This window comes from Schistocerca piceifrons, chromosome X (genome assembly GCF_021461385.2).
Source record: "Schistocerca piceifrons isolate TAMUIC-IGC-003096 chromosome X, iqSchPice1.1, whole genome shotgun sequence".
In the NCBI taxonomy this organism is placed as follows: domain Eukaryota; kingdom Metazoa; phylum Arthropoda; class Insecta; order Orthoptera; family Acrididae; genus Schistocerca; species Schistocerca piceifrons.
The window spans coordinates 256,074,615-256,092,419 of NC_060149.1; the positions used below are offsets into that span (position 1 = coordinate 256,074,615).

Here is a 17,805-nt window from a genome sequence, read left to right on the forward strand (position 1 = left end):
GCCAGTCATCTGCAATTTAGCCATCAGTCTTCGGTGGTTCAGCTGAGGATGACTGGCAGGTGGCCAGTTGAAACATATGGAGTGTAGCTGATGACGACTGGCTGCAAGCTTGAAATTTCTTCAGGCATTCTTCTACTTTGTTTTTGAATATCTGGGATTTTCAATTTTCTTCCTAATTTCTTCCAGTAAGTTGTTGTTAATTTTTGTACCAGAATGTAACACTACATTCAGAAACCTAGACAGAGACACAATGTCCATGTGGAAATTGTTTTTATTTCTAGTATTGTGGCAGTGAACTGTACAGTTCTGCCTTAATTTGTCCTTGTTACTAATCCCAATGTATTGACTTCTGTACAAGAATCCCCAGGAACCTGTAAAGTTTCAACAATATGTTCCATTGTATTTACACAACATCCTTATATGCATGTTTCTGTGGAATACATAATCTGTTGACTTAACTGTATTGTCCTAGAAGATTATGCCACAGAAATGTATTGGGTGAAAGTGTGTAACATATGCTAGCAATCCCATCTGCATATAAACATGGAGAGATTACTAAGTGCAAAGCACCACAATTTTCATAAGAAATTTATCACTGAACATATCACCAATGCTTATCTATGACAACCATAGTAATGGTTCTCAATTAAGTGTCCCCCCCTTTTTTTTATAAACGATGTTGTGGCTAACATAGCACAAATGGGCAATCCAAGATGTCCTTCATACAAGTCAGTCATTTTGAAAGTACAGTATTATTACAAATTTCTTTATTAAATGGTGCTGTTATACTTATATTTTATTAAATGGTTTGTAATTCTTTTGTAGCCACAATACAAGAAAGATATGTTCATTATATTGTATGCTGACTTTTCAGTAATGCTGAACCCTGAAACTAAATATTTCATTTCCATGAAAATGTAGGTTAGGCACCAACAACTCAAAGCATACAAAAAAATGCTTTCGACTTTAGTATTGTGATTTGAAACAAAATACTGTACCAGCATGTGCCCTCCTCATGTTTGGTGTTTTTTTGCCAGAAAATGTTGGCGCCAGTTTGTCCAAATCTGCAAATTGAAATTTATTAATTAATTATTAAACACGTAATCTGTGAATAACTGCATAAATAAATAAATAGATTTCTTTGCAAAACATTAGTCTTCTGTATGCAACTTGCTTTATAAATGATATTGGACAGTCTCTAAAATATGACAAAGGAGGAGGAAGAGGATGAGGAATGAAAACAAATTACAGTGTGACATGTCATCAAGGTCGTTAGAGACAAGACACGTGTTCTTTTGGAATGACAAAGTGAAAAGAATAGGCTGTTGTATTTTCAAAGGATTCTAATATAATCTATATGACTACACAGAGATTTGAACCCCACTTTCCATGAATATGAGACCAGAGTCTTAACCATTGTACTAAATCACTCGGTTAGGGGTGAGAGGAAGATAGACAGAAAAACAAGAAAGAAAGAAAAGACGGAAAGGGAGAAAAGTACGAATAAGCCAGGTAGTGATGCTCTAGCTCTAAAGATTTAGAACTGTTGCTTACAGAATCACAATTTGGCAATAGGAAGTTGGTGGAATACTTTAACGATAAAAGCTCTTGATTCCTAAATATTTCAAGAGAGTTGCCTGAAGGTTCTATGCTTGTTCCTTTATTGTTTACACTTTATGTGTTTGACCTGCACAGTATCATACCATGCATGTCTGTTCCTTACACAAATGATACCACATTCATTACTCCTGGAAGCAACAGAGGATCTAAAAGAACAGAGCAAAGCCAACCTTATAGTTTTCAGTATCTGATTTAACTTTAGAACACTAATACTATGTAATATGCATGTATAGTGGTACACTACAAGTTATAGTTCCATAATAACCATCATCTGCAATATATGTCTGTGTCACATTAAGTGCTTCAAGCATGCAGTAAGGAAATGAAATCCAGTAGGAGCAGACATGACTAATAGTTGAAATGTCAAAAGGCCTTACAGCATTCTGAATATTGCATCAATAAATTTGTATATCCTATATGCCCATCAACACTTCAAAAAGGCTTGAAGCAAAAGGCAAATTCACTACATCAAATTTACGTACAGAGTTTATAGAAAATCTGTCTATGTAAAGAATATGTGCCATTAGTGTCAACGGTTGTTAGAAGTTATGTGCGATGCTTGGGAGTTTTAGCACTTGTGTGTACTATATAAATCTGTGAAACAACATTTCAGTTTAAATGTTTACTCTATGAAGGTGGCATACAATATTTGTAAGCACTGAGCATCAGTGGGCTAAATATTACTGTGTTTTCAGTGTAATGGAGAGGGTCCTAAGCAATGATGAAGAAGACAGAATGTGTTAGATTGTCAATGCAGTCATGAGGATCCTGACTTTTTTCCCCAGATGAGGAAGAAAATGATGAAGATGAAAATCCATTATATAGAGTCCAAGAGACTGAAAGAGGGAAAAACATAACAAAGAGAGATTTGTCTGCACCTACAAATAAAAAAAGAAAGAGAAGTAGCTCGAGAAGTAACTTTCTTATATCTTATAATGAAGAACAAGCTGTGGCTACTACTCTTTTAGTAACTGAGAATAACAAATTCACTGGGAAAGCAAGTTACTACTGGAAAACACAACCAATTAGGCAAGGTGGGAAAATACCAATTAAAAATATATTACCAAAGATCTGGAGCCACAAAAAACACTGATCCTCATCCACTGAGGTGCTCCCACCTCCTTTTGACTGAAGATATCAAAAATGAGATTGTTCTAAGAACAAATAGAATGACATCGGTAAAACTACAAAATAATGAATGCTACACTAAGGGATACCTGTAACTAAGAATTTCAAGCATTGATTGTTATCTTGAGTCCCTCAGCTGTTATGAAAGATAGTCAGCTATATGCTAGATTAGTATTTAATAACACCTTCTGTGGTGATTATTATTGTGCCACTATGTCTGGAGACAGGTTTATGTTCCTAATATACTGCACTAGATTTGATGGCAGAGAAACCAGGGAAGAACAGAGGAAAGGAAGTAAACTGTCATCAATGAAACATATGCAGGAAGCATTTGTAACTAACTGTATTACAAACTATAAGCCAAGTTCTTACTGCAGCACTGATGAACAGCTCATTGGCTTTTGTGGAAGATATCCTTTTATGGTTTACATGAACAATAAGCCAAACAAACACGGCCTGAAACTTGTCATGATTTGTGGTAATGCTAATAACTACATGATAAAGGCTATTCCATATCTTGTGAAAGGAACAACTCCAGATGGGATGGCAGCTGTTGACCATTTTGTAGAACAATTGGTAGGTAAAATGAAGGGCTCGTGCAGAAATATTACCGTGGACAACTGGTTCGTGAGTGTGCCTCTTGTGAGGGAACTACAAGCTGATTATGGTTTAACTGTTGTAGGAACAATAAAGAAAATAAAAAAGGACTTCCAACAGAGTTTGTGGACTTGAAATACCACAGCAGGGGAGACTAAACATTTTTCTTATTTTCAGCAGATATGACAGCTGTCTCCTACAAATCTAGCTCAAACAGACTTTTAACTCTAGTTTCAGGCATGCTGATGATGCCTCTATTTAGATCATATAAAAGAGACAGAAGTAGTACTCACATACAACCAGACAAGGCAGCCAGTGTTACTGTAACTAACTGTGGTCAGAAAACATGAATGGAGCCAATGTGTTTGTCTTACAGCATTCTGAATATTGCATCAATAAATTTGTATATCATATATGCCCATCAACACTTCAAAAAGGCTTGAAGCAAAACTCTGTTGACAAGACTGAATTTCCTGTTAGAACTGCATCAACAATTTACACGTCCCTGGCTCATCCAATGAGACTCTGTGTCAAATCTGAGCAAGGACCTAAAGAATGCAATAAAAAGGGATATTACAAATGAATGTGCAAGAACAGCAAGGACCTCTTCCGCAACATGCCTGAGGAAGTACTGTTCTTACTGCCACTACTCCAAGAAACATGTGACAATAGTTTGCTATGCACCCTGTAACAAGCCAATAAGCAGCAAACACCAGAAAAAGGTGTGTATTGATTGTCCACAATGCTCCCATGTCTAATTTCATACATACAAACTGTGATTTCCATTTTATATCTAAATAACAATCTGCATACAATATGTCATAAATATAACAGGCTAAAGATCGCAAAATAGCCACATATCTGAATAAAACTGAAAATGTAGACTTTAGTTTATGTAAGTCTAACACCGACTGTACGTTCATTAAACTGCTTACTGTACGCTTGGATTCCAAATTAACATGGAACCACCACCAGACTTTATATGTATTAAACTATCAAGAGTCATATATTTATTACAAAGATTTAGAGCATGTCTGAGTGAAAACATTATGCTTAGCTCCTATTAGCATTTTTTCATATTGACATAACATATTGCATAATGATTTGGGGCAGCTCCTCCAGGGCAAAAGAGGGCAGTCAGATGCATAGGTCATGTTTTCAAAAACAATGTCTACTGTACATCACTTTCCAACAAAGTGAGTATCATGACAGTCTCATCATTATTTATACTCAACTGCCTACTCTACACAAAAGAAAACAGAGGGCTGCAACAGGTGTCAGTAACTTCATTATCATAATACGTGTCACAAAGAAATTATTGACCAGACAAAGCAAGACTCCTAATAAGTACACATACCAGGGAGTTAAACTGTTCAGTGCACTGCCATCAGAATCAGACACTAGCTCGTTAAAAACCTTCCCAACTGTTATGAAATAGGATTAAGTGTGTGTGTGTGTGTGTGTGTGTGTGTGTGTGTGTGTGTGTGTGTTTTTTATTCAAGCTCAAAAAATGATTACTCTGAAACTTTGTAAATTTCCTTTTTCTCTGTGTGCCTATCAATAACTCAACACTTCTGCTTCTCAGTGAGTGGTCTCCTTTAATTCAAAAGTATTTACATTCTACCAGAAACTTTCCTATAGCATGTGTATTATTTACTTTGTTCAAACTAAGCCACAATCATTAGTATGTAAAATACTCCAAAATCGAAAAAAAAATTAGAAATAAATGAAGCAATAAGGTGTTTAGTGGCAAAACTGTTGAGCTGGACAGAGTGCGTGGATGATGAAAGAAGTAGCGAGGACCAAAGTTTTAAGTTAATATATGTGTACATAGCAACAAGTGGTTGAGTGTCAGGTTACAAAACCAAAGATCCTAATCAAAGTCAACCACAAGACTTTCTTCTGACAATTGTTGCTCCTTGCACCACTGGCAATACTTTGTTCAAGTGAAAACTGTTACGCTGCACTGTAATTCAGATTCTATATTAAACTGTGGGTCCCCCTTTGACTGGCTGTGAAAGTCAGTTCTCTGGTTGGAGGAAGACAATGGCATACTAGATACTATGTTCTTTATAGATAACTAAAACTGCAATATAAATTCAGAAATGTTGAAGTATATAAATGAAGTCGCTGAAATGTGCATATTATGTTCATACACAAAAAAAGCAAAATACTGTGGTGAACCTCGAATCTCATCGCATTTCTTTCTCTTTATTTTTCTTCTGGACATTTCAAATCCAAAACTGCTTGCATCAACAGTTATCACTATTTTGCAAAATACACATATCAGAAAGACATAAAAAACAGCATGGCTGAAGTTCAGAAAATAGTAAAATATTTCAAACTATACAGCACAGACCATCCAAATGAAGATATCAGTTAAAAAAAAAAACTACTTTCAAGCTGCTTTATTTGGTAATCACAAGTTGGTGGCACAAAAACACAAGTGAAACCCTTAACCTAAAGTACAAATCTACAAGTAAAATATAAGGCAACAGCTTATTAAATTTCAAATCAGACAAAATGCCTCTACTTCCATCTCTAGTAAGGATCACATTGTTTATTACTGCTATTTGTTGATACACCCAACTCACAAAGAAATACTGACATGCAAGAAGACAAGAATTAATGCATGCCACATCTTTGAACACAAAGGTGATACTCATGGCTGTGACATTTCTGCAGTGCTGATGGGAACAGGTAATTTCAAGGCATCTTGTTTTGGAAAGCCAGAGGCTCCACTGAATGAAATAATGAACTGAAAAAAATTAACTGACATAGCTAGTTTGAATGAGGATGATTTTATCATGTTAATAGGAGGATCAAACGACATCTTTAGCAACAAGATGTACAAGGTTACTACAGAAATGAGGAAATGTTCAAGTAATTTAATTTACATAAATGTACTTGTGAATATCCCACATCATGATGATTTACCACCCTGATGATGTGTGAACCACGAAATTAGTGCTGCAACAAGAATATCATTGAAGTATGCACTCACCTTAAGAATCTCGTTACTGTAGACATAAGCAGCTTGGAGAGAAGTTTTCTTACCGTCCGTGGACTTCATTCAAATGTGCCATGAAAGGCATTGCTAGCCAAAAAAATATGTACTCACATTTTGAGGAAGAGTGAATAAAAAATGATAAATGGCAAACAAATGAAGATTACAAAGTGTTTTAGATGAGTTGCAAACAATAATGTCATGGGCCAAATGCATGCTACCATGTGGTTTAAACTGTATAAACAAGGAGAAAATAATCAAGTCATCTGTCAAATGCAAATTATGAAACGGTTTAAACCAAAGAGGACACAGAAGAATGAAGCAAAACTTGTACAAGCTCCAGAAGTTCTCTTACCTATTAATTGTCACCAGCAAATAGATGCCAGACACAAGAAAGACACCAAATTTCTTTTAGGGTATGTGCTGTATTAGAAGTACTCTTAGATCAAGAAGTATAAAGTTTCTAAATGCCCAGATTTTGTTGTGTAACACCATAACATTCAGTCATTCACAACTAAAATTACCAGGTTGGAGGCATTACTCCAGTATAAACTAAATGTAGACATAATTTGAATTACTGAACATTGGATATGAAATGATGAAATAAAATTAACTTCACAAAATGATGAAGTAAAACTAATCTTAATCTCAGGATAAGCATTAGTAAGTCATTCTAGGCAAGAGTTCTCCAAATATGGTGGCTCTGCTATCTTTGTGAAAGAGCAAATATAAATTTCTGTGACGTCAATAAAAATTATATTGACCAAATTAAAAAAGACTTCAAAATTTCCATTACCAAGCTGCCAGAACTTAATTTCATAATTATTAACATATATGGAGCACCTAGTGGAAATCTTACAGTCTACGTGAGTAAACTAGAGGTTCTGCTGAACAGGATCAGTGCATTAAATACGAAGATAGTCCTTTATGGCAATACTGATTTTTTCAAAGACAGTGGTTCCAGAGATGCTTTGATAGATGTGACCTATACATTCAATATGATCCCCACAATACACTGTCCAACAAGATTCACACAATGTACAGGCTCCATCATTGACAAATATTCATCTCATACACAAGTTACAAATTCACAAACAGAGTACTGAGCATGGGTTATAGTGATCATGAGGTGCAGCTGCTGTGTATAGAAATGACAACAGGTTAGTAACATTTACACAAAAAGGAGTTGAAAAAAGAACTTTTTCTGAACATTAGAATTCTTAATTTCTTAGAAGCTAAGGAAAATTGGGAAAGCATCTAAATTCAGAATAATGTGGATAGAATTTACATGAGTTTTCAAAACATCTTTCTTTACTACTCCGAAGCACCAAAGACACTGGTATAGTCACGCGTATTCAAATACAGAAATGTGTAAACCTACAGAATATGGCACTGTGGTCAGCAATGCCTATCTAAGACAAGTGTCTGGCACAGTTGGTAGATCTGCAACAGCTGCAACAATGGCAGGTTATAAGATTTAAGTGAGTTTCAACATGGTTTTATAGTGGGTACACAAGCTATGGGACATGTCTCCAAGGCAGCAATAAAGTGAGGATTTCCCGTATGACCATTTCACGAGTGTACCGTGAATATCACAAATCCAGTAAAACATCAAATCTCCAACATCGATCCGGCCAGAAAAAGATCCTGCAAGAACGGGAGCGGTGGCGAATGAAAACAACCATTCGACACGACAGAATTGCAACCCTTTAGCAAACTGCTGCAGATTTCAATGCTGGGCCACCAACAAGTGTCAGTGTGTGAGCCAGTCAATGAAATATCATCAATAATGGCTTTCAGAGCCGAAGGCCCACTCGTGTACCCTTGATGACTGCACAACACAAAGTGTTACACTTCGCCTGGACCCGTCAACATTGAAACTGGACTGTTGATGACTGGAAACATGTTGCCTGGTCAAATGAGTCTTGTTTCAAATTGCTACTGCTTCCCAATATATTTATTCCTTAATGAAATTTGTCATTAAAAATATATCACTTTTTCAAACCATTCATGGAATCAATACTAGAAATAAGAATAATCTTCACAAGGATTTAAAGTCACTTAGTCTTGTACAAAAAGGTGTGCATTATTCAGGAACACACATTTTCAATAACTTGTCAGCAGCCATAAAAAGCTTAACAACCAATGAAATTCAGTTTAAGAGAAGCCTAAAGGATTCATTGGTGGCCAACTCCTTCCACTCCATTGATGAATTTCTCAGTAGAACCAACTGATTTGTGTGTATGTATATATGTAAGTACAATGCAGCGTCTTCACAATTTCAGTGCAGTAATGTGTTCATTGTAAATAAGTGTGTGTGTTTCAGTGCAGTAACGTGTTCACTGTAAATAAGTATTATAGTAGTTGTATTACACATTTATTACCTTATAGATAAATAAAAAAACTTTTTATTTTAAATTCAGTGCACTAGTATTTGTAAAATGACTCTTTCATATAGTGTTCATTAAAAAATGATGATCATTCCACTTGGGACCTGTGGACTGGTACATTAGCTTATTTGTTTTAGTTGTAAATATTTGTCATGTATTGTTGTTTTTCTGACATGTTCTACATCCTGGAGGACCTCCTCACTACGGATCAATTTGAATGAAAGTAAATCTAATCTAGTCTAATTTGTATCAAGTGGAAGGACATGTACAGGTATAAAGATAACGTAATGAATCCATGGAACATTCATGCCAGCAGGGGACTGTTCAACCTGGTGGAGGCTCTGTAATGGTCTGGGGTGTGTGCAGTTGGTGCGGTATGGGACCCCTGATACATCTAGATACAAGTCTGACAGGTGACACGTATGTAAGCATCCTGACTGATCACCAGCATCCATTCATGTCCATTGTGCATTCTGACGGACTTGGTATATCTGGGATGCCTAGAATGTGCTGTTCAGAAGAGATCTCCACTCCCTCGTACTCTTATGGATTGATGGATAGTTCTGCAGGATTCATGGAGTCAGTTCCCTCCAGCACTACTTCAGATATTAGTCGAGTCTATGCCACATCGTGGTGCAGCACTTCTGCATGCTCACGGGGACCCTACATGATATTCGGCAGGTGTACTAGTTTCTTTGCTTCTTCAATGTATTTTAATGCAGCATTTCCAAAAGAAGTACAAACTGTAAAATCTAACAATAATAAGCAATGGGTGACTAAAGGCATTAAAATTTCCAATGATAAACACAGATTTCTGTGGTACTGTTGTAAGAAATTTAGAGGTACCCAAGAGTTTGCAGATTATTCTAAAGCCTACAAAAGATGGCAGAGTAGACTGAGAGGCAAAATTTATGTGGAATGACAGTTTGGTAATAAATTCATCTAATAAAATATGATCCATGTGGAGAGTTATAAAGAAAGAGAATTGTAGTTCAGTACCAGAAAAAGAGAATGTATCAGTATCACCAGAAGGCTCAAAAGCCACAGACCCAAAATTAGCCATGACAAAATTCAATGAATACTTCACTTCACTAGCTGAAGACCTCATTCAAGTAAATTGTAAAGGATCAGTCCAAAGTTTCTCTAGCAAATCAGTGATCTCGGATGCCTCAATGTTTATCAAACAAATCCTGATGAAATTGTAAGGAAAATTAAGTCATTACACAATAAAATGTCAACTGCCCTTGATGAAGTACCAGATTTCATATTAAAAGCATGTGCTCACAACATAGCAAAACTGTAGGCAAAAATTTTCGACCTCTTTCTCTCTAGAAATTGGTGTCTTTCCAGATACTCTCAAAATAGCAAAAGTTTCACCATCTCTAAAAAAAGGTTCTTCTGATGGAATATCAAACTACCAAATTGTGTCACAGTTAAGTTCCTTCTCAAAAATTCTACAAAAACTCTTTTATCAAACGATTTTATGAAAAACCATTTTATAACAGGTTTTTAAGTTTCATAAATAAATATTCTCCTCTTAATATACAACAACATGGTTTTAGAAAGCCTAAATCCACACAGACAGTGATTTTTGAATTCTTAGACTGTGCTTTGAAATCCCTTGATCAACATAAATTAGCTGCAGGTATTTTCCTAGACCTGTCAAAAGCCTTCAACTCCTGGACCAGAGCAGTCTCCTTGAAAATATACAAAGATGTGGAGTAAGAGGTGTAACATGTGGCTGGTTGTGTTTATACCTAAAAAAACTGTAGGCAGAAGGTATCAGTTCAATATGAATTCAAGGCTAAGTATAAAACAAGACAACTCTTTCTTTTCTAGCAAATTACCAACAAAATGCAGCATACAGCAAAGCTCAATCTTAGGTCCACTACTCCTCCTGATTTATGTTGACAATTTTGTTGAATGTACGAGATCTCAAAAAAACTATCTTATTTGCAGATAACACCAGTGTATTGCCTACTGGATCCAGCCCAGAAACCTTGCAGTCAACAGCAGGAAGTTCTATGGAAAGACATTCAGAGTGGTTCACCAAAAATAAAAACTCATTGTAAATCCTGAAAAAACTGTGTGTGTCAACTTTTATTGATTTCTTCCATCTAACCAAATATCTATTCAAGGACAATCAGAAAATGATACCCAAATATAAGTGTCACAAAACGTTTTGGTCTGTGGATTCAGCAAGATTTAAAGTGGGACACAAATATAAATAACTTGTCTATGGAACTCTCATCAGTGTGTTATGGTTTAAGAATATTAAAGTCAATAACAAGCAAAACAATAGTACTGCAGGTATACTATGCACAGTTCCACTCACTGATTTGATATGGGATCATTTTCTGGGGACACTCAACTCACAGTGTAGATGTTTTTAGTATGAAAAAGAGTTCTAAGAATAATTTGTGGTCTTAAAAAAGATAGAGTCCTGTAAATCTCATTTTACTGAGATTGGTGTTCTGAATGTCCCATGTTTATTCATTTACGAAACTATCTTCTTGAAAACAGGCAAATAACTACAGAACAAAAATATACACCACTATTGAACCAGAAGGAAATCAAATATACATAAAAAATATCACAGAATGACAGCCCGTCAGAGGAGCATAACTGAATTGGTATAATACTACATAATAAGATACGAGAAGAAATAAAAATTGGTACATACCCAATATTTAAAATTAAACTAAAGGCATTTCTAATAAAGCCTTGATCTATTCTCTAAAATAATTTCTGAATACATAGCAAAAAAGTTATTTAAAAATTAAATTTTAAGAATAGGTATCTAACTTTTATTTGGTTACTATTTTCTAATACTATGTATTATTGCAGCTTTTCCTTTACCCGTTCAATAACAATTTTACAGTTTGTGCTGTATGATAAAACTGGACCAATTAAAAAAAAAACAATCAATCAATCAATCAGCATCGAGGATTGTTGGTGCTTATATGCAACAAAAAGTGGTGGGGGATAGTCTTTTGCGTCCAGTGCAGCCAATACCAAACTTTCAACTCAAATAATACTGTGCATGGTGACACAGTCATAGCCATTATTGAACACTGTGCTTTATATAATTATGCAGTATTCAGACTCTTTATGCTGAAATGGGTGATGGAGTTTCTGGTGCCATCTACTTCTCAGAAAAGAAAGCTCACTATCCACAATGAAGAAAGCTGCTTGTTACAATACAAAAAGCAAAGGTATAGTACCTGCACTGCACAAGAAAGGTGCACCTTGCTCCTTCCACACTTTGTCAACAGCAGTCTGTGATGTATGAGGCTTGTACCGTAACCCCCCCCCCCTTCCCCCACTGCACAATTCCTATAGTGGCACTCTCCTCTATTAGCACATTAGCACACAATCAAAACTTAACTGACTGAATGTATACAGGATGTCCCAGGAGGAATGGTCAATAGTCAGGTACATAAGGGGAATGAACATTCAAAGCAAAAAGCTCTGGTAACCATAGGTTCTAAAGTGCATATCTTAAAAGCTATGAGCACTTGTTCATCTTTGCTACCGTGAAAAGCACCTCTTCTACTGAACCCATGCTCACAGTTCTTACGGTATGCATTTTAGAGCCCATGTTTACTAGACAATTTTTTCTTTTTTTTGGTCCATACTACCTTCTAACAAAACGTGGAAAGCAAAGAGCTTGCAGTAGAAGAGATTTTTTCACAATATCAACGCTGAAGTGCTCCTAGATCTTAAGATACACATTTCAGAGCCTATGTTCACTGGCTTTTCTGCTTTGGATGGTAGTTGCTGTCACATTGCTGAATATTGACCATTCCTCTGGGACACCCTATATACACTGAGGTGACAAGTCATGGGCTACCTCCTAACATCATGTTTGACTTCCTTTCACCCAGTATAGTGCAGCAACTTGGCACGGAAAGGACTCAACAAGTCATTCATAAGTCTCCTGCAGAGATATTGAGCCATGCTGCCTCTATAGCAATTTAGAATTGCAAAAGTGTTGCTGGTGCACGGTTTTGTGCACAAACTTCTCTCTTGATTGTGACCCATAAACATTTGATGGGATTCACATCAGGCAATATGGATGGCTAAATCATTTGCTTGAATTGTCGAGAATGTTCTTGAAACCAATTGCAAACAACTGTGGTTCGGTGACACGGCATATTGTCATCGATAAAAATTCCATCATTGTTCGGGAACATGCAGACCATGAATGGCTCTAAATGGTGTCCAAGTAGCTGAACATAACCATTACCAGTCAATGATCATTTCAGCTGGACCAGAAAACCCAATCCATTCCATGTACACACAGCCCACCCCATATGGAGCCACCACAAGCTTACACAGTGCTTTGTTGACAACTTAGCTCCATGGCATCTGCACCACAATCAAATCCTCCCATCAGCTCTTACCCACTGAAATTGGGACTCGTCTGACAAAGCCACGGTTTTTCAATCGTCTAGGGTCCAACCTGTATAGCCACGAGCCCAGGAGAGGCACTGCAAGCTATGTCACGCTCTTACCAAAGGTACTTGAGTCGGTTGTCTGCTGCCATTAATACCAAATTTCGCCACACCATTCTAATGATTAAATTTGTTGTACATGACATACTGACTTCTGTGGGTATTTCATGCAGTGTTGCTTGTCTATTAGCACTGAGGACTCCATGCATACTCCCCTGCTCTCAGTCGTTATGTGAAGGCCAGCAGCCACTGCACTGTCCTTGATGAAAAGTAATGCCTGAAACTTGGTATTCTTGCAACACTCTTGACATTGTGGATGTTGCAATATTGGATTTCCTAATGATTTCCAAAATGTCCCATGCACTTAGCTCTGTGTTCAAAGTCAGTTAATTTCTGTCATGCAGCCATAATCATGTTGGAAAACTTTTCACGTGAACCACACTAGTATAAATGACAGCTCCCCAAATGCACTGCCCTTTAATTCCTCGTATACACAATACTACCACCATCTGTATACACTATGTGAACAAATGTATCCGGACACCTGGCTGAAAATGACTTACAAGTTCATGGCGATCTCCATAGGTAATGCTGGAATTCTTACGGTGTTGGACCACCCTTAGCCTTGACGACAGCTTTCACTCTAGCAGGCATACGTTCAGTCAGGTGCTGGAAGGTTTCTTGGGGAATGGCAGCCCATTCTTCACGGAATGCTGCACTGAGGAGAGGTATCGATGTCAGTCGGTGAGGCTTGGTATGAAGTTGGTGTTCCAAAACATTCCAAAGGTGTTCTATAGGATTCAGGTCAGGACTCTGTGCAGGCCATTCCATTACAAGAATGTTATTGTCGTGTAACCCCTGCGCCACAGGCCGTACATTATGAACAGGTGCTTGATCATGGTGAAAGATGCAATAACCATCCCCGAATTGCTCTTCGACAGTGTGAAGCAAGAAGGTGCGTAAAACTTCAGTGTAGGCCTGTGCTGTGATAGTGTCACGCAAAACAACAAGAGGTGCAAGCCCCCTCCAAGAAAAACACAGCCACACCATAACACCACCACCTCCGAATTTTACTCTTGGCACTACACAAGCTGGCAGATGACGTTCACTCGGCATTCACCATACCCATACCCTGCTATCAGATTGCCACACTGTGTACCATGATTTGTTACTTCACACGAAGTTTTTCCACTGTTCAGTTGTTCAATGTTTACATTCCTTACACCAAGCAAGGAGTCATTTGGCATTAAACAGCATGATGTGTGGCTTATGATCAGTTGTTTGAGCATGAAATCCAAGTTTTCTCACCTCCCGCCTAACTGTCATAGTACCTTCGGTGGATCCTGAAGCAGTTTGGAATTCCTGTGTGATGGTATGGATAGATGTCTGCCTATAAAACACCACGACCCTCTTCAACTGTTGGTGGTCTGTCTATCAACAGATGAGGTCGGCCTGTATGCTTTTGCGCTGTAAGTGTCCCTTCACATCTCCACTTTACTATCATTTCGGAAACAGTGGACCTAGGGATGTTTAGGAGAGTGGAAATCTCCCGTACAGACGTATGACCCAAGTGACACCCAATCACCTGGCCACGTTCGAAGTCGGTGAGTTCTGCGAAAGGCTCCATTCCTGCTCTCTCATGATGTCTAACGATTACTGAGGTCACTGATATGGAGTACCTGGCAGTAGGTGGCAGCACAATCCACCTAATATGAAAAACATATTTATGAGGGTGCCCAGATACTTTTAATCACATAGTGTATATGCAAATCGCTATTCCATGACTTTTGTCACCTCAGTATACCTCAATGTATAATTATGTTCCTAGTGGCCTGATAACTTAATATAACTGCTCATTTCCATTCACCATGAGTTATGGAATCATTTTCTGTGGAAATTAGATGCACAGGGAAAATATTTTCAAAATACAGAAGAACAATATAAGAATTATATCTGCTATGAACTCTGAAACATTATGCAAAGGTCTCTTCATAAAACTCGGTATTTTGACAACTACTTCATAATACACATATTTGTTGATCTCCTTTGTCATTGACAATGTGTCTTTAACTAAATTGGACCCCTTGGGCCATAAACAAGCACTACAAAGACACCAAGGAGCTAACACTAGTACAAAAAGGAGTTGAACGCAATGGTACCCATGGATTCAACAATTGCTCAAAGAAAATTAATGCCATGTAGATAAAGCAGTGGGCTTGAAGGCTGAATTAAATTATTACACTACTTTCTGTTGGTCAACTTCCCCTACTCTGGTGAAGAGCATCTTCACAGAATCTTTTAAACCTGATGTTTTAGGTTAGTGTGTATTTACAGTTAACACTGTAATACACTGAGTACAGTCACTTTGCAATAATACACTTTAATTAAAATAAATACACATATCTGACTTCTTTACACATCTGAGAGACCACCCTCCAGGACATCCATGGAACTAAAAAGTTCAAAATGACAAGAAGATACATCATTGCACTTGTGTTCGATACCTGAATGTGTGTCCCAATCTCCCTCTTACGGGTCTCTGTGAATCACCTATTAGCATTAACAATGTCATTTCTTAATCCATTTTTTCACAGTCTTTCACAAATTACATATAACTTATGTTTGTGGGTTGTTATTTGCAAATATTCATTTCCCGTAGTTGGTGTGTACAATATCGTCATTTAAAGTGTCCAAAGTCAAAATGACTACGAAAATAGGATGTTAAGCATTAGTTGATAGTAAAATCAGACATACACCAAGTTCAAATTTAATTTCTGTATACAGTAACCATGTCTGTACCAAGTCCACACAAATCTAGATAGCAACATTGAAAATTAGATTGAATGGAATTACATGGAGTCACAAACTACATTAAACCAGTTGTAACCATTTTCAGTATTGTGTACGTATAGATATTACTGTTGGCTTAAAAAAGCAACTTCCTTGCGAGAGAGATCATTTGTGTAACAATTCAAAGAATTACTCCTAAACAGTATTATAACTGAAGGGATCATATGGCGTAAGAGAAATATCAGCACAAAGAAAACCATGGATAGGAAGCAGGCTTGACCTTAATTAATCCACAGTGGCATTCACTTCACCTGACGAATTATACAGACAATCACAATTTAAAGTGGAATCCTATTCATAGAGAAAAACTGAGAACCCGATCCAAACAATACAGACTCTTGGTAGGAAACTCACTCTTATTGAAGATAAAAATGTCAACACTTGTTCGCGTATCAAGCACCACACTTTTCTCGCTTTTTATTTCACTCTATACAGAACTTCACATTCGTTGCAGATTTTAATGTGCCAGCGTTTAAGCGACAGGCTTTAGACTTCGATTGCGTCAGCCTGTTCCGGTGAACAGTAATCGTATAGTATGTGACTCTACAAGTTTTCACTTGAAATTGAAAGCAGGTTATATACTATTTAAAGCAGAACGGTTCGGATTAAAGTTTCACTATTGGTTCAAACACGTAACTCGCGCTCAAAGAAAAATTCCAAACAAAAACTTTATAGTCGCTGCAAATATTTGAAAAGTTTCATGTTTTAGTACGCATAACGCGCTACTAACCTGGTCACCAATACGTTTGTAAACACTTCGCAAATATTAATTGAATGCTTACAGATGAAAACACTACACCTTTAACATTTATCACAAACACTGTTTCAAAACACCCCCAGTGACGCTGTCATAGACACGTCCACACAAAGTAACCTCTTTGAAAAGACATACAATGTGGGAAAACAGCTGATCACCTGTTCCAACTCGTGGCTAACCCCTACTGTCTCCAAGATCCCGAACTTCCACGGAAAGAACCGATTATCTACAACATCGACGCTGTCAGCAGCTGTGTCTAAAGTAGCAACTTTCGGAACCTTACTTTTTTTCTAGATTGTTTTTTGTTTTGTTTTATGTATTTTATGCCTCTTACAACTCACTGAAATATGATACTCTGGCCATTGCGTACTTTAAAGGGGCAGTTATTCGAAAAATAACGAAAGAGTTGATTAACAAGAGAGTTGTACAGGAATTCTTTTCTTATCAGACGCAAGGCTGTAGTAGTATACACGGGTACTGTCTTCTAGGCCCGACCCCACGCAAAGGTCTGTCTGCGCACATGACGTCTGCGCAGACAAATCGATACGAGGAATTATTGTCTTTTCTTACCAAGGCTATAGTAGCATACATGCATATTGATTTAAAGGCTTGTCCACACGCAACCGTCTATCTACGCACAAAACATCTACGCAGATAGAATGATGTGTGTGGACAAGAGATTTGTGCAGATATGAAATGTGCGCAACCGTGGAAGTTGGGAGTTAAAGACGTTTGAGCAAAATTGCTCATGTCTGTGGGCACCAACCACGCCTGCGCAGACAACTTGTAACGTGTGGGGAGGAGAAACGTGTTTGAATTAGCAGTTCGTTCAGTCTAGTGTTTCTCACCTGTGTGTCCACGATTAACTTCGAAATGGCAAATACACGTCAGACCGGTATAGAGTTCAATGCTGAATTTATTAAAAATTATAAGAGTAACACATGCTTGTGGAAAATTAAAAGGCAGGGATACAGCGATGGAGCTAAGAAGGCACCTGCT

The 17,805-nt window shown here is 37.3% G+C and overlaps 1 protein-coding gene across 3 annotated transcripts in view; it reads right to left on the reverse strand.

The window, feature by feature from the left end:
* Nucleotides 1-17,113, reverse strand: part of LOC124721777 (BET1 homolog) — a 36,045-nt gene extending 18,932 nt beyond the window's left edge. The window contains exons 1-2 of one of the 3 annotated variants that reach the window (XM_047246891.1): nucleotides 16,965-17,113; nucleotides 999-1,064 (exon numbers count right to left, since the gene is read on the reverse strand). In XM_047246891.1, coding sequence (XP_047102847.1) covers nucleotides 999-1,017 — 19 coding nt within the window. In that variant the 5' untranslated portion in view covers nucleotides 1,018-1,064; nucleotides 16,965-17,113. The other 2 variants (XM_047246890.1, XM_047246892.1) reach the window with 2 other exon arrangements.
* Nucleotides 17,114-17,805: the final 692 nt, after the last annotated feature.